At 44.8% G+C, this 20231-nt stretch overlaps 3 protein-coding genes across 3 annotated transcripts; 2 read left to right on the top strand and 1 right to left on the bottom strand.

Moving 5' to 3' along the window:
* Positions 1–779: 779 nt before the first annotated feature.
* LOC122272150 (uncharacterized) lies at positions 780–4874 on the top strand. The gene is made up of 3 exons (XM_087149696.1): positions 780–1385; positions 1488–1597; positions 2621–4874. Exons 1-3 carry the CDS (start codon positions 780–782, stop codon positions 4872–4874), a joined length of 2970 nt encoding a protein of 989 aa, XP_087005822.1.
* Positions 4875–9569: 4695 nt separating this feature from the next.
* Positions 9570–13253, bottom strand: LOC147806666 (uncharacterized). Its single transcript, XM_087149695.1, has 2 exons — positions 12391–13253; positions 9570–11823 (listed from the first exon to the last, which is right to left on the bottom strand). The coding sequence occupies exons 1-2, from the start codon at positions 13251–13253 to the stop codon at positions 9570–9572; spliced, it is 3117 nt and encodes a 1038-aa protein (XP_087005821.1).
* A 2168-nt stretch (positions 13254–15421) lies between these two features.
* LOC147806665 (uncharacterized) lies at positions 15422–17266 on the top strand. The gene has a single exon (XM_087149694.1). The coding sequence runs from the start codon at positions 15422–15424 to the stop codon at positions 17264–17266; it is 1845 nt and encodes a 614-aa protein (XP_087005820.1).
* Positions 17267–20231: the final 2965 nt, after the last annotated feature.

Genomic DNA, 20231 nt, shown 5'->3' with positions numbered 1-20231 from the left:
ACCAGTCCCGGCTTTGATGGTATATCATACCGAATGCTTCGTCACTTGACTTCTGCATCTTTGCAGAATGTGCTGTTACTCTTTAACAGATTATGGACCGAGCAAACATACCCATCAAGTTGGCGACTGGCTATTGTCATACCAATATTGAAACCTGGTAAAGACCCGACGGAGCCAATTAATTATCGCCCGATAGCTTTAACGAGTTGCCTCGGCAAGGTATTTGAACGCATGGTTAACTCTCGCCTCATTTATTTTCTAGAGAAAAACAAACTTATTCCAGATTTTCAAAGTGGTTTCCGTAGAGGCAGATCAACACTGGATAATATAGTTTCTTTAGAATCGCGTATACGTAATGCCTTTGTCCGACGAAGTCATTTAGTCTCTATCTTCTTCGATATTGAGAAAGCTTACGATCGGACATGGCGTTACGGCATTCTAAAAGTTTTATTCGACATGGGTCTCCGTGGTCATCTACCGATTTTTATCAAAAACTTTTTAAGTCGTAGATATTTCCGGGTCAAAGTGTGCAATACGCTATCTGATGTTTTTATCCAATCTGAAGGTGTACCACAGGGCAGTGTTTTAAGTGTCATACTTTTCATTGTACATATTTCTCTCATCTTAAACATACTACCATCTACAGTTCATGGCTCACTTTATGTTGACGATTTGAACGTATCATGCTCAGGATCAGACATGAGAGTAATAGAGCGGCAACTTCAACTGAGTGGTGTGAACTGAATGGCCATACAATCTCCCCCTCTAAAAGTTCCTGCATGCACTTCTGTCGGTTGCGCAGGCTTCATAATGAACCTGCCATTCATATCAATAACACTGTCATACCTATAGTTGAGAACACAAAGTTTCTTGGGCTGATATTTGACAAGAAGCTTACTTTTTTACCTCACATCAAACAGCTTAGAAAACGATGCGAGAAGACTCTAAACATATTACGAGTGCTTTCAAACACGTCTTGGGGTGCAGATCGCATCGCCCTACTGCGAATATATCAAGCGCTAACATTATCTCGTCTTGATTACGCATGTGCGGTATATGGCACTGCTTCCGCTTCTAACTTAAGACGCTTGGATACAGTGCATCATACTGCCTTGCGCATATGTAGCGGCGCCTTCCGCACGTCCCCTGTTAAAAGCCTCTATGTTATCTGTGATCAACTACTTTTAGACCTACGCCGCATGCAGCTGTCCTTGACGTATTACTTTCGCATCATGTCATCTGCTACACATCCTCTACAGCGTGATTCTACACCATCAAGTTTGTTGCGGTTTTATGAAGCTCGTCCTTCTCATATTCGCCCTTTTAACGTTCGCATGCGATCACTTATTGAAAATTTGTCTATTTGTGATTTGCCATCACAATCAGTTGAGCATTTGCTTATTTCACCATGGACCATCTCACAATACCAGTTTGATTGTTAGTTTGTTGCTTATAATAAGGCTCAAGTGTCTCCTATTATATTTCAGCAACTTTTCACTTCCCATCGTCATCAGTTTTCTCAATACGCCCCTGTATTTACAGATGGCTCAAAATCTCCAGGACATGTCGGTTGTGGCGTCGTCATTGCTGATGCCACGTACAATTTTAAAATCCCAGATATTTGTTCAATTTTCACTGCCGAAGCTGTAGCTATTCTTTTAGCTCTGCGATTGATCTCATCACTGCCTACTCGGCAATATTGCATTTATTCAGATAGTTTGAGCGTGTTGCGCCAATTGGGACATTTCGAAGAATCGACTCACCCAATTTTAAATTTTATACATCATCTGTTAAATTCTTTTCATAAAAATGGGTTTGATATTTTATTTTGTTGGGTCCCAAGTCATGTCGGAATTCCGGGCAATGACTTGGCCGATGTTGCCGCACGATCTGCTACAAATCCTTTCTCTCTGTCTATACCATACCAAGATATAAAAACACACGTACGACAGCTTACAAAGTCTCTATGGTTGCAGCAGTGGGATCTCCAAATTAATAATAAATTGCGCGCTATAAAAATTGATTTAGATCCATTGCCTGTGCTACGTAATCGTAGGGCAGACGTCAAACTTACTCGTCTTCGAATTGGCCACATTCGATTGACCCACCTTCACTTGCTGTTTGATGAACCCTCTCCTCACTGCAATACTTGCAACGTTTTACTCACAATCCATCACATTTTAATTTATTGCCCATGTTTTAACCGTCATCGTTTAACCTTTTTTGGTAGTTCTATTTTAACACTGCAGGATTTGTTAGGTGACTGCCATCATCCTAACATTTTTGCGTTTCTACGCGCAATTGGTCTCTTATACTGTATATAACTGTTTTTATCCTATTTACAATTTTATGTGTCTTTATTCAGCTTTGAATGCAACTGTTTTATGATACTTAGCTACATTTAAATTTTATCTTGTTTTACTTACTCTTGAATGCGTTGGTTTCGTTGTATTCAGTTTTATAAATGCCGTGTGATTTTGATGGGAAAAACTTGTAGTATACATCTACCTAGGATTTTATTTTAAAACCGTTTGTTTGGCGCAGCATGTCCTTCTGTGGACTTTGTGCCATTAAACCCAACATTCAATTCAATTCAGAATATCCTGTTACTTTTTAACAGATTATGGACGGAGCAGATATATCCATCAAGTTGGCGGCTGGCTCTAGTGATACCAATTTTAAAGCCAGGTAAGGATCCAACGGAACCAATAAACTACCGCCCAATAGCTCTGACTAGCTGCTTCAGCAAGGTATTTGAGCGTATGGTCAACTCTCGCTTGGTTTACTTTTTGGAGAGGAAAAAACTCATCCCCGACTTTCAAAGTGGTTTTCGAAAGGGCAGGTCGACCATTGATAACATTGTTGCATTAGAAACACGTATCCGGAATGCTCTTGTCCGACGTAACCATTTTATCTCTATCTTCTTTTATATTGAGAAGGCGTACGATCGGACATGGAGATACGGCATTCTAAAGGCATTGTTTAATATGGGCCTCCGTGGTCACCTACCTATGTTTATCAAAAACTTTTTGAGTCAGAGATATTTTCATGTTAAGCTGGGTAGTACACTTTCTGATCTCTACATCCAATCTGAAGGTGTTCCACAAGGTTGTGTTCTGAGTGTTACACTTTTTATAGTTCATGTTTCCTCCATTTTAAACATTCTACCCCCTGCAGTTTTTGGCTCACTTTATGTTGACGACCTCAATGTCTCATGCTCAGGATCTGACATGAGAGTAATCGAACGTCAGTTACAACTTGCTGTCAATAAAATAGTAAAATGGTGTGATGAGAATGGCCATACCCTTTCACCTTCTAAAAGCTCATGTATACATTTTTGTCGGCAACGTCGGCTTCACAATGATCCTGTAATTCATATCCATAACATTGCTATACCAGTCGTTATGGAAACAAAATTTCTTGGAGTCATTTTCGATCATAAGCTTACTTTTCTGCCTCACATAAAACAATTGCGGAAAAGATGCGAGAGATCCCTAAATATGTTACGGGTGCTTTCTAACACGTTTTGGGGTGCTGACCGTACCGCGCTATTGCGAATTTACCAAGCACTTATACTGTCGCGCATTGACTATGCATGCACAGTTTACGGAACGGCTTCTGCATCTAACTTAAAACGTCTAGATACGGTGCATCATACGGCGTTACGCATATGTAGTGGAGCATTTCGCACTTCTCCTGTTGAGAGTTTGTATGCTGTGTGTCATCAACCTTCTCTCAATTTCAGACGCATGCAGCTCTCTTTAACATTTTACTTTCGCGTCCTGTCATCTTCATCGAACCCTCTTCGACGTGAGATTATTCCACTAAGTTTACAACGATTATATGATGCACGACCCTCATATATACCACCTTTTAACTCTCGCATGCGATCACTCATTCAGACATTTGATTTTTGTGATATACCATCGCAATCTGTAAATTATTTTCTCATCCCACCATGGACTATTTCATCATATTATCTTGATTGTTCATTTGTGTCATACAGTAAATCTAATGTCTCACCTAGCATTTTTCAACAGCTGTTCACTTTCCATCGTCATCAGTATATACAATATATAGCAGTTTTTACAGATGGATCTAAGTTCCCTGGACATGTTGGTTGTGGGATTGTTGTGGCTGATATTACTTACAGCTACGACATTCCTGCAATTTGCTCTGTTTTTACAGCGGAAGCATTTGCTATCCTGTTAGCTTTAAGGCTCATTTCTTCGCATTCGGCTAGAAAATTTTGTATATACTCGGATAGTTTGAGTGTTTTAAGACAGTTAGAAAATGTGAGAAACGAAGCTCATCCAATTTTAATTTTTATTCAACATATATTGACTTCTCTATACAAGAAGGGTTTTAAAATTTTATTTTGCTGGATTCCCAGTCATGTAGGTATCAAAGGAAATGACAAAGCTGATTCTGCTGCACGATCTGCCTCTTCTCCAATAACATTATCTGTCCCATTTTCTGATTTAAAAAACCACATTCGCAAACTTGTTCAGTGTTTATGGCAGCAACACTGGGACCTGCAAGGCGAAAACAAATTACATTCTGTTAAACCTACTTTGGAGCCTTGGCCTGCACTGCACATGCGCAGGACAGATGTCAAACTCACCCGTTTGCGAGTAGGACATACTCGACTTACTCACCTTCATTTGCTATTTGGAGAACCTCCTCCCAAATGCAACGATTGCAACGTTTTACTCACGATTCATCACATTTTAATACTTTGTCCATGTTTTAACCAGCTTCGCCTCACCTTTTTTGGAAGCTCCATTTTATGCATAAAAGACTTGTTAGATGAAAACCATCATCCTAACATCTTTGCTTTTCTTCGCACTATTGGTATTTTAAACAGTATATAAGAAATTTATCAAGTTTTATCCACATATAAAAATACTTGCATTTTCACTGTTTTAAAATTCTCATCATTTTTACTATACTTATTGTGTAATTGTACTCTATTTTACCTTTTAATATGTTTTTAAAACCGTGTGTCTGGCGCAGCATGTCCTCTCTGGACCTTGTGCCATTAAATCTTACATTCAATTCAATTCTGTGGCCACAGATTAAAGCGGAAGCTCAACTGAGGAGTAAAGGCACATTCGTGTTGTAGAAGGGCAGTGTAGATTCCGCCATTTCGGGCCACCGCAACGCGGCACTACAACAGCGTACGAGACGCAGTTGGGCCATAGAGTGTCCGCCTTCTTTGGCCACTGATTAGAGCCGAAGCCGAACTGAGAACTTAAGTCTTTGGTAGGGTCTAGTAGGGCAGTGTAGTGTCCGCCATTTTTGTCCACCGCAAGGCGGCACTACAGCCGCGAACGTGCCACCGTTAGGCCGTGGAGTGTCCGCCATCTGTGGCCACAGATTAAAGCGGAAGCTCAACTGAGGAGTAAAGGCACATTCGTGTTGTAGAAGGGCAGTGTAGATTCCGCCATTTCGGGGCACCGCTACACGGCACTACCGCCACGTACGTGCCGCAGTAGGGTCATAGAGTGTCTGCCTTCTTTGGCCACTGATTAGAGCGGAAGCCGAACTGAGGAGTATAGGCTCTGGTGTGTAGTAGTAGGGCAATGTAGTTTCCTGCCTTTTTGCTCACCGCAACGCGGCACTATAGCCGAGCACGTGCCGCATTAGGGCCGGGGAGAGTTCGCCATCTTTGGCCACGGATTATAGCCGAAGCAAAACTTAGGAGTAAAGGCATTGGCGCGTCGTAGTAGGGCAGTGAAGAGTCCGTGATTTTGGGACACCGCAACGCGGCACTACAGCCGCGTACGTGGCGCAGAACGGCGATGGAGTGAACGCCATCTTTTTCCACTAATTAGAGCGGAAGCCGAACTGAGGAGTAAAGGCACTGGCCTGTAGTAGTAGGGCAGTGTAGATTCCTGCCATTTTGGGCCACCGCAACGCGACACTACAGCCGTGCACGTGCCGCCGTTTGGCCGTTGAGTGTCCGCCATCTTTGTCCTCTGATTAGAGCGGAAGCTCATCTGAGGAGTAAAGGCTCTGGCGTGTCGTAGTAGGGCAGTGAAGAGTCCGCCATTTTGGGGCACCGCAACGCGGCACTACAGCCGCGGACGAGAAGCAGTAGGGCTATAAACCATCCGCCTTCTTTGGCCACTGATTAGAGCGGAAGCCGAACTGAGGAGTATAGGCTCTGGCGTGTAGTAGTAGGGCAGTGTAGTTTCCTGTCATTTTGGTCACCGCAAAGCGGCCCTACAGCCGCGGAAGTGCCGCAGTAGGGCCATGGAGTGTCCGCCATCTTTGGTCACTAATTAGAGTGGAAGCCCAACTGAGGAGTAAAGACACTGGCGTGTCGTAGTAGGGCAGTGTAGAGTCCGACATTTTGGGGCACCGCAACGCGGCACTACAGCCGCGGAAGTGCCGCAGTAGAGCTATAGACTGTCCGCCATCTTTGGCCACTGATTAGAGCGGAATCCGAACTGAGGAGTTATCGCACAGGTGTGAAGTAGTAGGGCAGTGCAGTTTCCTGCCATTTTGGTCACCGCAACGCGGCACTACAGCCGAGCACGTGCCGCAGTAGGGCCAAGGAGTGTCCGCCATCTTTATATACTGATTAGAGCGGAAGCGCAACTAAGAACTAAAGTCTTTGGTAGGGTCTAGTATGGCAGTGTAGTGTTCACCATTTAGGGCCACCACGCGACGCGGCACTACAGCCACGCACGTGACGCAGAAGGGCTATAAACTGTCCGCCTTCTTTGGCCACTGATTAGGGCGGAAGCCGAACTGAGGAGTATAGGCTCTGGCGTGTAGTAGTAGGGCAATGTAGTTTCCTGCCATTTTGCTCACCGCAACGCGGCACTATAGCCGAGCACGTGCCGCATTAGGGCCAGGGAGAGTTCGCCATCTTTGGCCATGGATTATAGCGGAAGCCGAACTGAGGAGTAAAGGCATTGGCGTGTCGTAGTCGGGCAGTGTACAGTCCGACATGTTGGACCACCGCAACGAGGCACTACAGCCGCGTACGTGGCGCAGAACGGCGATGGAGTGAACGCCATCTTTTTCCACTAATTAGAGCGGAAGCCGAACTGAGGAGTAAAGGCACTGGCGTGTCGTAGTAGGGCAGTGTAGAGTCCGACATTTTGGGTCACCGCAACGCGGCACTGAAGCCGAGACGTGCCGCAGTAGGACTATAGACTGTCCGCCATCTTTGGCCACTGATTAGAGCGGAATCCGATCTGAGGAGTAATGGCACAGGTGTGAAGTAGTAGGGCAGTGTAGTTTCCTGCTATTTTGGTCACCGCAGCGCGGCACTACAGCCGAGCACGTGCCGCAGTAGGGCAAAGGAGTGTCCGCCATCTTTGGCTACTGATTAGAGCGGAATCGCAACTGAGAACTAAAGTCTTTGGTAGGGTCTAGTATGGCAGTGTAGTGTTCACCATTTAGGGCCACCACCACGACGCGGCACTACAGCCACGCACGTGCCACCGTCAGGCCTTGGAGTGTCCGCCATCTGTGGCCACAGATTAAAGCGGAAGCTCAACTGAGGAGTAAAGGCACTGGCGTGTCGTAGTAGGGCAGTGTAGTTTCCTCCATTTTGGCCAACGCTACACGGCACTACCGCCACGTACGTGCCGCAGTAGGGTCATAGAGTGTCCGCCATCTTTGGCCACTGATTAGAACGGAAGCTCATCTGAGGAGTAAAGGCTCTGGCGTGTCGTAGTAGGGCAGTGAAGAGTCCGTGATTTTGGGACACCGCAACGCGGCACTACAGCCGCGAACGTGACGCAGTTGGGCTATAAAACGTCCGCCTTCTTTGGCCACTGATTAGAGCGGAAGCCGAACTGAGGAGTATAGGCTCTGGCGTGTAGTAGTAGGGCAGTGTAGTTTCTTGCCATTTTGGTCACCGCAACGCGGCACTACAGCCTCGGACGTGACGCAGTAGGGCTATAAACTGTCCGAATTCTTTGGCCACTGATTAGAGCGGAAGCCGAACAGTGGAGTATAGGCTCTGGCGTTTAGTAGTAGGGCAATGTAGTTTCCTGCCATTTTGCTCACCGCAACGCGGCACTACAGCCGAGCACGTGCCGCAGTAGGGCCAAGGAGTGTCCGCCGTCTTTGGCTTCTGATTATAGCGGAAGCCGAACTGAGGAGTACAGGCACTGGCGCGTAGTAGTAGGGCAGTGTAGATTCCTGGCATTTTGGGTCACCGCAACGCGACACTACAGCCGAGCACGTGCCGCAGTAGGGCAAAGGAGTGAATGCCATCTTTGGCTACTGATTAGTGCGGAAGCGCAACTGAGAACTAAAGTCTTTGGTAGGGTCTAGTATGGCAGTGTAGTGTTCACCATCTTGGGCCACCACCACGACGCGGCACTACAGCCACGCACGTGCCACCGTAAGGCCGTGGAGTGTCCGCCATTTGTGGCCACAGATTAAAGCGGAAGCTCAACTGAGGAGTAAAGACACATTCGTGTTGTAGAAGGGCAGTGTAGATTCCGCCATTTTGGGGCACCGCAACTCGGCACTACAGCCACGTACGAGACGCAGTTGGGCCATAGAGTGTCCGCCTTCTTTGGCCACTGATTAGAGCGGAAGCCGAACTGAGGAGTATAGGCTCTGGCGCGTCGTAGTCGGGCAGTGTACTGTCCGACATGGTGGACCACCGCAACGCGGCACTACAGCCGCGTACGTGGCGCAGAACGGCGATGGAGTGAACGCCATCTTTTTCCACTAATTAGAGCGGAAGCCGAACTGAGGAGTAAAGGCACTGGCGTGTCGTAGTAGGGCAGTGTAGTTTCCTCCATTTTGGCCAACGCTACACGGCACTACCGCCACGTACGTGCCGCAGTAGGGTCATAGAGTGTCTGCCTTCTTTGGTCACTAATTAGAGCGGAAGCCCAACTGCGGAGTAAAGACACTGGCGTGTCGTAGTAGGGCAGTGTAGAGTCCGACATTTTGGGGCACCGCACCGCGGCACTGAAGCCGCGGACGTGCCGCAGTAGGACTATAGACTGTTCGCCATCTTTGACCACTGATTAGAGCGGAATCCGAACTGAGGAGTAATGGCACAGGTGTGAAGTAGTAGGGAAGTGTAGTTTCCTGCTATTTTGGTCACCGCAGCGCGGCACTACAGCCGAGCACGTGCCGCAGTAGGGCAAAGGAGTGTCCGCCATCTTTGGCTACTGATTAGAGCGGAAGCGCAACTGAGAACTAAAGTCTTTGGTAGGGTCTAGTATGGCAGTGTAGTGTTCACCATTTTGGGCCACCACCACGACGCGGCACTGCAGCCACGCACGTGCCACCGTAAGGCCTTGGAGTGTCCGCCATCTGTGGCCACGGATTAGAGCGGAAGCTCAACTGAGGAGTAAAGGCAAATTCGTGTTGTAGAAGGGCAGTGTAGACTCCGCCACTTTGGGGCCCCGCAACGCGGCACTACAGCCACGCACGAGACGCAGTTGGGCCATAGAGTGTCCGTCTTGATTGGCCACTGATTAGAGCCGAAGCCGAACTGAGTTAGTTAGTTAGTTTTTAGTTATTGGCGCAAGAGCCAGTTGTGGCTATATCGCACCTACAACTTGGTTTTTATTAAATATCTATATTGATGTATCAAAACCAATGGCTTTGAGGTATGAGAAGATGTTGTCGTGGGGACTGTTACCAATTAATAAAATCAATGATGGATTAAAGCAACCGAATTGGCGTTGTCTCTGAATTTTAAATTTACTACATTTGGTTAAAATGTGTTTCACAGTGAGCGGTTCCTTACAATGGGAACACTCTGGAGCAGGCTCATTTAGTAGAAGATGTCTGTGAGTAATACGAGTATGACCGATACGTAAACGATTTAAAATAACTTCTAGCTTTCGAGGTAGATTAAGATGTGTATAAGGTTGTAGATTAGAATAGATACTATGTAGTTTATTATTCGTCTCATTATTCCAGTTTTTTTGCCATTCTGAATACAAGGTACATTTGATAGTATTTTTAACATCTGATAACGTTGATTTGTGATTAGTTAGGTTATTTGTTGATTTTGCTGCCCTATCTGCTACTTCATTTCCTAGAATGCCAGTATGTCCAGGTATCCATGAAAAAATTATTTTGTACCCAGAAAGTTTTAAAGTGTTGTAGAGATTAAGAATACAATTTATAATAGAATGAGGTTTATGATTACAGTTTAACAATGCTTCAATACAGCTTTTCGAATCGCTATATGTATACCATTTCTTTAATGGTTGAGATGAAATAAACTGTAAAGCCAAGAATATTGCGTGTGCCTCACTTGTAAATACTGAACAGGACGGGGGAAGTTTTTCTGAAACAGTGGATCCATTGGCCACAACAGCTGATGCTGTGTGACCATTAGTTTTTGAGCCATCCGTAAAGACCGGATTAAAATCTGCGTATTGCTCTCGGTGGTAATTAAAAATTTGTTGATAAATAATGGATGATGTGTGTTCTTTAGTATTTCCTTTAAAAATGTCGATGAAAGGAAAATTTATACCAATCCAGGGAGGATGCGGTTTACATACTGGTAAAATATCAAAATCCTCAATGGTAAAATCTGATAAAAGTTTTTTCATCCTAAGTCCAAAAGTTGGAACGCAGGATGGTCTATGGTTAAAAAGAGTTTCGTAGTCTGGCGTTAAAATCTTAGGAAACATGGGATGATTAGGGTGACTCTTGATATGAAAATAATAATTTAGGGCAAGTTTTGCTCGGCGTATAATGAGGGATGGTTCATGATATAAAGCTAGCAAACTTTGAATTGGAGAGGTACGAAAAGACCCTGTAGCAATGCGAATTCCTTCGTGGTGTACTGTGTCTAGGTATCTTAAAACAGATTTTCTAGCAGATCCATATATAATAGATCCATAGTCAATTTTAGAGCGAATGATACTGCGATAAATTTTAATCATAGATTTGGTGTCTGCCCCCCAAGAGCAGTTCGTTAAAACTTTGAGTATGTTTAATTTCCTTTCACAATTTTGTCGCAGATAGTTAATGTGAGATTTAAAAGTTAATTTTGAGTCAAAAATTATGCCCAGAAATTTTACTTCAGGTAAAACTGGTATACGGTAACTATTGATAAATAATTCTGGATCAGGATGAAGACCTCGTTTACGACAAAAGTGAATGCAAGAAGTTTTGTTAGGTGAAAAAGTAAAACCATTACTGTCTGCCCACTGTAATACTTTATTAATTGCATATTGAAGTTGTCTTTCTATTGTGTGCATATGGGTAGCTTTGCACGAAATCCGAAAATCATCGACAAAGAGTCTACCGTCAACAGAAGGGGGTAAAAGGGATAAAATTTTATTTATTTTGATTAGAAATAAAGTGACGCTTAGAACACTACCCTGAGGAACACCCTCTTCTTGAGTGTAAATGTCTGAAAATATAGGATTTAAAAACACTTGAAAGGTTCTTTCTGCTAAAAAATTTTGAATAAAATAAAATAAATTCCCTGTTATATCATAATCTAGAAGATCTCGCAGAATACCATAACGCCACGTTCGGTCGTATGCTTTTTCGATATCGAAAAATACTGCTACCAGATGCTGTCTTTTCAAGAACGCTTCTCTTATATCAGTTTCTAAAAGTATGGCATTATCAGTAGTAGAACTGCATTTTCTGAAACCAGTCTGTTTGCAAGATAAAATATTTCGAGATTCTAGCAAATAGGTAAGTCTAGCATTTAAAATCCGTTCCAATAGTTTGCATAAACAGCTAGTAAGAGCTATGGGCCGATAGTTATTAGGATTTTTGTGGTCTTTTCCTGGTTTGGGGACAGCTATTACGTATGATTTGCGCCAGCTGGAGGGAAATTTTCTCTCGATCCAAATCCTATTGAAAAAATTTAAAATTATTTGTAGATGTGTATCTGAAAGGTGTTTAAACATGTTACTGTGTATATTATCAGGACCAGGAGAAGTGGGTTTACAACGTTTTATTGCCGATTTTAGTTCTATTAAAGTAATTTTTGAATTATAATCATTGATTGGTTCGGATGGACATTTAAGTATTGTTTTTTCAGTTATTGCTTTATATCTTTGAAAGGAGGTTGGATAATTTGTGTGGCTGGAATTCTGAGAAAAGCTTTCAGCAAGAGTGTTAACTATTTCTTTTTTATCAGTTATTTTGCGGTTATTTATTTCAAGATGAGTAACAGGTGAAGTTGCATAATGGCCAGATATTGTTTTAATCTTTTTCCAAACTTCTTTATATGTAGTATTACTGTTTATTCCACTGACGTATTCAATCCAAGATTTCTTTTGGCTTTGTCTTCGAGTTTTTCTTGCTATTGCTCGGGCCCGTTTGAATGCAATCAAGTTTTCTTGGGTGGGATATTTACGGAATTTTCTCCAAGCCTGTTTTTAAAATTTGTGAGTTCGGCTACATTCCTTGTTCCACCAGGGTTTTGTATATTTAGGGCAGTTACGAGAAGTGTAAGGCATTGACTGTTCAGCTGCTGTTATGAGGGCATTAGTTATTTCAGTTGTGGCTTCATCAATAGTTCCTGTTTCTATTGTATGTTCATTGAATGTAAGAGATTTACAAAACATTACCCAATCTGCTGCCGCGATGCAGAGTCTAGGTAATCGATAGATCTTATTTTGAGACGGTACAGAAATTTTTATAATGATAGGAAAGGGGTCACTGTGGTAAAGGTAGTTGTCAACAAAAAGCTCTAAAAACGGGTATATTTGAGGAGAACAAATAACCAGATCAATAGAATGAAAAGTTCTAGAAGGGAAATGAAAATGAGTTTTTTCATTTTTATTCAGTAGACATAATTGATGATCATTGATGAGTTTCTCTATCTGGTTACCACGAGAATTTGAATTGGCGCTATCCCACAATGGGTTATGCCCATTAAAATCTCCCATGATGATGAATGGTGACGGTAGTTGAGTAATTAGATTGTCTAGGTCAGATTGTGGTATTACCTGATTTGGTGGTAAATAAATACAGCATACCGTGATAAGTGATTGAATGACAATTTGAACCGCAACAGCTTGTAGAGGGGTTACTAATGAAACAGTAGAAAACGGATAGCTTTTAGACGTTAAAAGTGAAACGCCGCCGCATGCTTTGTTACCTTGTATAAAATCCTTTCTTGAATTAGTATACCTATGTATATTTCCCTTATGAGATGGTTTAAGGAATGTTTCTTGGAGACAAAAGGATATGGGATTGTGTTTGTCAATTAGGCTTTTAATGTCTATTAAATTTGTGTAGAAGCCTCTGCAATTCCAATTTAAAAGTTTTGCCATTATTTATTTTGCAGATTTAAACTTGTTGGTTTTAGGCATAAGGTTAATTGGAGTCTCCATTCCCTTCTCTATTTGCATGTCCGAATCAGTTGCGTTATCAGTGCTCATATCTTCAGATTGTTCTAGCTTACTGTTGGATAATTTGTTCCTATTTTTATTGAAACGATTTTGTTTACTTTTTGAAACAAATTTGGGTTTGCTTAATTGTGGCGTCTGGGTTAATTTTTTGTGCAAAACATTTACTAGCTGTGGAGTTAGTTTCAGATATTGATTTTTTTCAGTATTGTTTTGTGAAGATGTTGATTGAGGGGAAACAGATTTTACAGATTTGTGTATTTGATGAGACGGTATGGTTTTTGAGGCAGAGGTTGTTTGTTGAGATGTTTGTACTTCTGCTTCGATTACGTTACATTGTATGCCGATGGATTTAGTTATCTTTGAATTGGTGACAGCTGCAGCATACGAAATATTAGGTCGTGGCTGTGAGTTTAAAAATTTAGATCTAGCTTCAGTGTAGGATAGATTTTGCGTAACTTTAATGCTTATAATTTGTTTCTCTTGCTTCCATTTTTGACACATTCGAGAATTAGCGGAGTGGGGTTCATGGCAATTTATGCATTGTTCTGGTAACGTGCAGGATTTGAAGTTATGCCCTGTCTGACCGCAGCGAGAGCAGGTTTCTTTGCCTCGGCAGTTGTTGGTGGCGTGGCCAAACTTCTGGCATTTAAAACAGCGAAGTGGATTTGGTATGTATGGACGGATTTTACAATTTCTATAGCCAGCTTTAATGTCCGTAGGTAAATTTGCTGTGTTGAAAGTTAGAATCAAGTGTTGTGTAGGAACTATTTCATCGCCCTTTCTTATTGTTATATGTCGTACATCAATTACGCCTTGACTAGAGAAGCCTTCAATTATTTCAGAGGTTGGAAGAAATTGTAGTGTTTTTTCTGTTATAACACCTTTCGATATGTTTAATGTCCTATGGGGTGCAACAGTAATGTCCTATGGGGTGCAATGTAGTTTCCTGCCATTTTGCTCACCGCTACGCCGCACTATAGCCGAGCACGTGCCGCATTAGGGCCGGTGAGTGTTCGCCATCTTTGGCCACGGATTATAGCGGAAGCTGAACTGAGGAGTAAAGGCTCTGGCGTGTAGTAGTAGTAGGGCAATGTCGTTTCCTGCCATTTTGCTCACCACTACGCCGCACTATAGCCGAGCACGTGCCGCATTAGGGCCGGTGAGTGTTCGCCATCTTTGGCCACGGATTATAGCGGAAGCTGAACTGAGGAGTAAAGGCTCTGGCGTGTCGTAGTAGGGCGGTGAAGAGTCTGTGATTTTGGGACACCGCAACGCGGCACTACAGCCGCGAACGTGACACAGTAGGGCTATAAACCGTCCGCCTTCATTGGCCACTGATTAGAGCGGAAGCCGAACGGAGGAGTATAGGCTCTGGGGTGTAGTAGTAGGGCAGTGTAGTTTCTTGCCATTTTGGTCACCGCAACGCGGCACTACAGCAGCGGAAGTGCCGCAGAACGGCGATGGAGTGCCCGCCATCTTTTTCCACTAATTAGAGCGGAAGCCGAACTGAGGAGTAAAGGCACTGGCGTGTCGTAGTAGGGCAGTGTAGTTTCCTCCATTTTGGCCACCGCTACACGGCACTACCGCCACGTACGTGCCGCAGTAGGGCCATAGAGTGTCTGCCTTCTTTGGTCACTAATAAGAGCGGAAGCCCAACTGAGGAGTAAAGACACTGGCGTGTCGTAGTAGGGCAGTGTAGAGTCCGAAAATTTTGGGGCACCTCAACGCGGCACTACAGCCGCGGACGTGCCGCAGTAGGACTATAGACAGTCCGCCATCTTTGGCCACTGATTAGAGCGGAATCCGAACTGAGGAGTAATGGCGCAGGTGTGAAGTAGTAGGGCAGTGCAGTTTCCTGCCATTTTGGTCACCGCAACGCGGCACTACAGCCGAGCACGTGCCGCAGTAGGGCCAAGGAGTGTCCGCCATCTTTGGCTACTGATTAGAGCGGAAGCGTAACTGAGAACTAAAGTTTCTGGAAGGGTCTAGTATGGCAGTGTAGTGTTCACCATTTTGGGCCACCAAGACGCGGCACTACAGTCACGCACGTGCCACCGTAAGGCCGTGGTGTGTCCGCCATCTGTGGCCTGATGAAACGGTATTTTAGGGTAAAATTGGGTTCTACGTTTTCAGACCTCTTCGTTCAGGCCGAAGGCGTTCCTCAAGGCAGTGTTTTAAGTGTCATTCTTTTTATTACTCATGTTTCACTCATTTTAAACATACTACCACCTCATGTATTTGGCTCACTTTATGTGGACGATCTAAATGTTTCATGTTCTGGCTCTGATATGCGCGTTATTGAGCGTCAACTTCAGCTGGCCGTCAATAAGATTTCAAAATGGTGTGAACAAAATGGTCACACACTTTCACCCACAAAAAGTTCTTGCATACATTTTTGTCGATTGCGTAGATTACACAATGATCCAGTTATTTCTATTCATAACGTTAATATACCTATTGTGTCGGAGACAAAATATTTAGGCGTAATTCTTGACAGCAAACTCACTTTCCTGCCCCATATTCGTTATCTTAGAAAACGTTGTGAAAAAACTTTAAATGTCCTACGTGTTCTCTCAAACACTTTCTGGGGTGCGGATCGCATCGCCCTAATTAGAATCTACAAAGCGTTGATATTATCACGCATTGATTATGCTTGTTCAGTCTATGGCACTGCAACTGCGTCAAATTTGAAGCTGTTAGATACAGTGCATCATACTGCAATGCGAATCTGTAGTGGCGCATTTCGAACGTCCCCAGTCGAAAGTTTATATAGTATATGTAATTTATCATCTCTCTATTTTCGACGTATGCAGCTCTGTCTTACATTTTACTTTTGTGTTATGTCATCTAAATCTCATCCTCTTCGACAGGAGGTTATTCCATTAAGCTTACGACGATTATATGATGCGCGACCCTCATACACACCTCCTTTTAATGCTCGTATGCGTACAGCTATTCAGACATTCAATTTTTGCGAATCACCATCTCAATCAACCGATCACTTTCTTAACAAACCTTGGATTATTCCATCATATCACTTTTATTCTCTATTTGCTTCATACAAAAAATCCAGTATATCTCCTAGCGTGTATATTCAGCTATTCATCTCTCATCGTCATGAGTATTCTCAGTATGTTTCTGTTTTTACGGATGGGTCAAAATCTCCAGGGCATGTTGGATGTGGAATCATTATAGCTGATCGAACATACAGTTATATCATACCTGCCATATGCTCTGTATTTACTGCTGAAGCTGTGGCCATTCTCATAGCTCTACGACTTATCTCATCACTGACCGCACGAAAGTTTTGCATTTACTCTGACAGCCAAAGTGTTTTACGTCAGCTGAATAATCATGTAAACAACGAAGCTCACCCTATTTTATGTATCATTAAACATCTGTTAGTTAGTCTTCACAAAAGTGGTTTTAACATTTTATTTTGTTGGATTCCCAGCCATGTTGGTATTTCAGGTAATGACATGGCTGACTCTGCTGCCCGATCTGCTGCAACTCCATTAACACTATCAGTCCCAATTTCTGACATGAAGAATTACATACGACAGTTTACTATGTCCTTGTGGCAACAACACTGGGATTTACAAATTGAAAATAAACTGCACACAATTAAATCCACGCTAGAACCTTGGCCTGTGTTGCAATTGCGCGGAGCAGATGTCAAGCTCACCCGTCTACGTATAGGACATACTCGGCTGACTCATCTTCACTTTCTGTTCGGAGAACCGCCTCCTCGATGCGATACTTGTAACGTTTCACTTTCAATTCATCATGTCTTAATCGTTTGCCCATGTTTTAACCAACAACGCCTTACCTTCTTTGGAAGCACGATTTTATATATAAAAGACTTGTTAGATAAAAATCACCATCCTAACATCTTTGCCTTTTTACGCGCTATTGGAATTTTAAGTTGTATATAATTGTTTTATACTATTTAGTGTTTTAGTAAATTTACCGTTTTATTGATTTGCATTTGATTAGTAAATTTACCGTTTTATTGATTTTAATGTATGTAACTTTACAACATTGTTTTAGAATTTTCACTATATCTGATTTTATACGTGTGCTTTACTTGACCTCTTAATCTGTTTTTAAAACCGTGTGTTTGGCGCAGTATGTCCGTCTTTGGAACTTGTGCCACTAAACCCCACATTCAATCAACCGCCATCTGTGGCCACGGATTAGAGCGGAAGCCGAACCGAGAACTTAAGTCTTTGGTAGGGTCTAGTAGGGCAGTGTAGTGTCCGCCATTTTGGTCCACCGCAAGGCGGCACTGCAGCCGCGAACGTGACGCAGTAGGGCTATAAACTGTCCGTCTTCTTTGGCCACTGATTAGAGCGGAAGCCGAACTGAGGAGTAATGGCACAGGTGTGAAGTAGTAGGGCAGTGTAGTTTCCTGCTATATTGGTCACCGCAGCGCGGCACTACAGCCGAGCACGTGCCGCAGTAGGGCAAAAGAGTGACCGCCATCTTTGGCTACTGATTAGAGCGGAAGCGCAACTGAGAACTAAAGTCTTTGGAAGGGTCTAGTATGGCAGTGTAGTGTTCACCATTTTGGGCCACCACCACGACGCGGCACTACAGCCACGCACGTGCCACCGTAAGGCATTGGAGTGTCCGCCATCTGTGGCCACAGATTAAAGCGGAAGCTCAACTGAGGAGTAAAGGCACATTCGTGTTGTAGAAGGGCAGTGTAGATTCCGCCATTTCGGGGCACCGCAACGCGGCACTACAGCCACGTACGAGACGCAGTTGGGCCATAGAGTGTCCGTCTTGTTTGGCCACTGATTAGAGCCGAAGCCGAACTGAGAACTTAAGTCTTTGGTAGGGTCTAGTAGGGCAGAGTAGTGTCCGCCATTTTTGTCCACCGCAAGGCGGCACTACAGCCGCGAACGTGACGCAGTAGGGCTATAAACTATCCGCCTTCTTTGGCCACTGATTAGAGCGGAAGCCGAACTGAGGAGTAAAGGCTCTGGCGTGTAGTAGTAGGGCAATGTCGTTTCCTGCCATTTTGCTCACCGCTACGCCGCACTATAGCCGAGCACGTGCCGCATTAGGGCCGGTGAGTGTTCGCCATCTTTGGCCACGGATTATAGCGGAAGCTGAACTGAGGAGTAAAGGCTCTGGCGTGTAGTAGTAGGGCAATATCGTTTCCTGCCATTTTGCTCACCACTACGCCGCACTATAACCGACCACGTGCCGCATTAGGGCCGGTGAGTGTTCGCCTTCTTTGGCCACGGATTATAGCGGAAGCTGAACTGAGGAGTAAAGGCTCTGGCGTGTCGTAGTAGGGCAGTGAAGAGTCCGTGATTTTGGGACACCGCAACGCGGCACTACAGCCGCGAACGTGACGCAGTAGGGCTATAAACCGTCCGCCTTCTTTGGCCACTGATTAGAGCGGAAGCCGAACGGAGGAGTATAGGCTCTGGCGTGTAGTAGTAGGGCAGTGTAGTTTCTTGCCATTTTGGTCACCACAACGCGGCACTACAGCAGCGGAAGTGCCGCAGAACGGCGATGGAGTGCCCGCCATCTTTTTCCACTAATTAGAGCGGAAGCCGAACTGAGGAGTAAAGGCACTGGCGTGTCGTAGTAGGGCAGTGTAGTTTCCTCCATTTTGGCCACCGCTACACGGAACTACCGCCACGTACGTGCCGCAGTAGGGCCATAGAGAGTCTGCCTTCTTTGGTCACTAATAAGAGCGGAAGCCCAACTGAGGAGTAAAGACACTGGCGTGTCGTAGTAGGGCAGTGTAGAGTCCGAAAATTTTGGGGCACCGCAACGCGGCACTACAGCCGCGGACGTGCCGCAGTAGGACTATAGACTGTCCGCCATCTTTGGCCACTGATTAGAGCGGAATCCGAACTGAGGAGTAATGGCGCAGGTGTGAAGTAGTAGGGCAGTGAAGTTTCCTGCCATTTTGGTCACCGCAACGCGGCACTACAGCCGAGCACGTGCCGCAGTAGGGCCAAGGAGTGTCCGCCATCTTTGGCCACTGATTAGAGCGGAAGCTCATCTGAGGAGTAAAGGCTCTGGCGTGTCGTAGTAGGGCAGTGAAGTGTCCGCCATTTTGGGGCAATGCAACGCGGCACTACAGCCGCGGACGTGACGCTGTAGGGCTATAAACCGTCCGCCTTCTTTGGCCACTGATTAGAGCGGAAGCCGAACTGAGGAGTATAGGCTCTGGCGTGTAGTAGTAGGGCAGTGTAGTTTCCTGCCATTTTGGTCACCGCAACGCGGCACTGCAGCCGCGGAAATGCCGCAGTAGGGATATGGAGTGTCCGCCATCTTTGGCCACGGATTAGAGCGGAAGCTCAACTGAGGAGTAAAGGCGCATTTGTGCAGTAGTAGGGCAGTGTAGTTTCCTGCCATTTTGGTCACCGCAACGCGGCACTACAGCCGAGCACGTGCCGCAGTAGGACCAAGGAGTGTCTGCCATCTTTGGCTACTGATTAGAGCGGAAGCGCAACAGAGAACTAAAGTCTTTGGTAGGGTCTAGTAGGGCAGTGTAGTGTCCGCCATTTTGGTCCACCGCAAGGCGGCACTACAGCCGCGAACGTGACGCAGTAGGGCTATAAATTGTCCGTCTTCTTTGGTCACTGATTAGAGCGGAAGCCGAACTGAGGAGTATAGGCTCTGGCGTGTGGTAGTAGGGCAATGTAGTTTTCTGCCATTTTGCTCACCGCAACGCGGCACTATAGCCGAGCACGTGCCGCATTAAGGCCGGGGAGTGTTCGCCATCTTGGACCACGGATTATAGCGGAAGCCGAACTGAGGAGTAAAGGCACTGGCCTGTAGTAGTAGGGCAGTGTAGATTCCTGCCATTTTGGGCCACCGCAACGCGACACTACAGCCGCGCACGTGCCGCAGTAGGGCCGTGGAGTTTCC

This window comes from Parasteatoda tepidariorum, chromosome 8, assembly GCF_982258835.1.
Source record: "Parasteatoda tepidariorum strain Cologne lab strain chromosome 8, Ptep-v5.0, whole genome shotgun sequence".
Taxonomy (NCBI): domain Eukaryota; kingdom Metazoa; phylum Arthropoda; class Arachnida; order Araneae; family Theridiidae; genus Parasteatoda; species Parasteatoda tepidariorum.
The sequence above is the reverse complement of the archived record's forward strand: the minus strand, read 5'-3'. Positions and strand labels throughout refer to the sequence as shown.

Excerpts from the sequence above, each read along its gene's own strand:
- LOC122272150 (XM_087149696.1), top strand. The coding sequence starts at position 780 with ATGCACTTCTGTCGGTTGCGCAGGCTTCATAATGAACCTGCCATTCAT. Across the intron at positions 1,386-1,487 it reads GTGATTTGCCATCACAATCA|CAACTTTTCACTTCCCATCG; the intron begins GTTGAGCATTTG and ends ATTATATTTCAG. Across the intron at positions 1,598-2,620 it reads GTCGTCATTGCTGATGCCAC|ATTATGGACGGAGCAGATAT; the intron begins GTACAATTTTAA and ends ACTTTTTAACAG.
- LOC147806666 (XM_087149695.1), bottom strand. The coding sequence starts at position 13,253 with ATGGCAAAACTTTTAAATTGGAATTGCAGAGGCTTCTACACAAATTTA. Across the intron at positions 11,824-12,390 it reads CCTAAATATACAAAACCCTG|GATTTGGATCGAGAGAAAAT; the intron begins GTGGAACAAGGA and ends TTTTTTCAATAG.
- LOC147806665 (XM_087149694.1), top strand. The coding sequence starts at position 15,422 with ATGAAACGGTATTTTAGGGTAAAATTGGGTTCTACGTTTTCAGACCTC.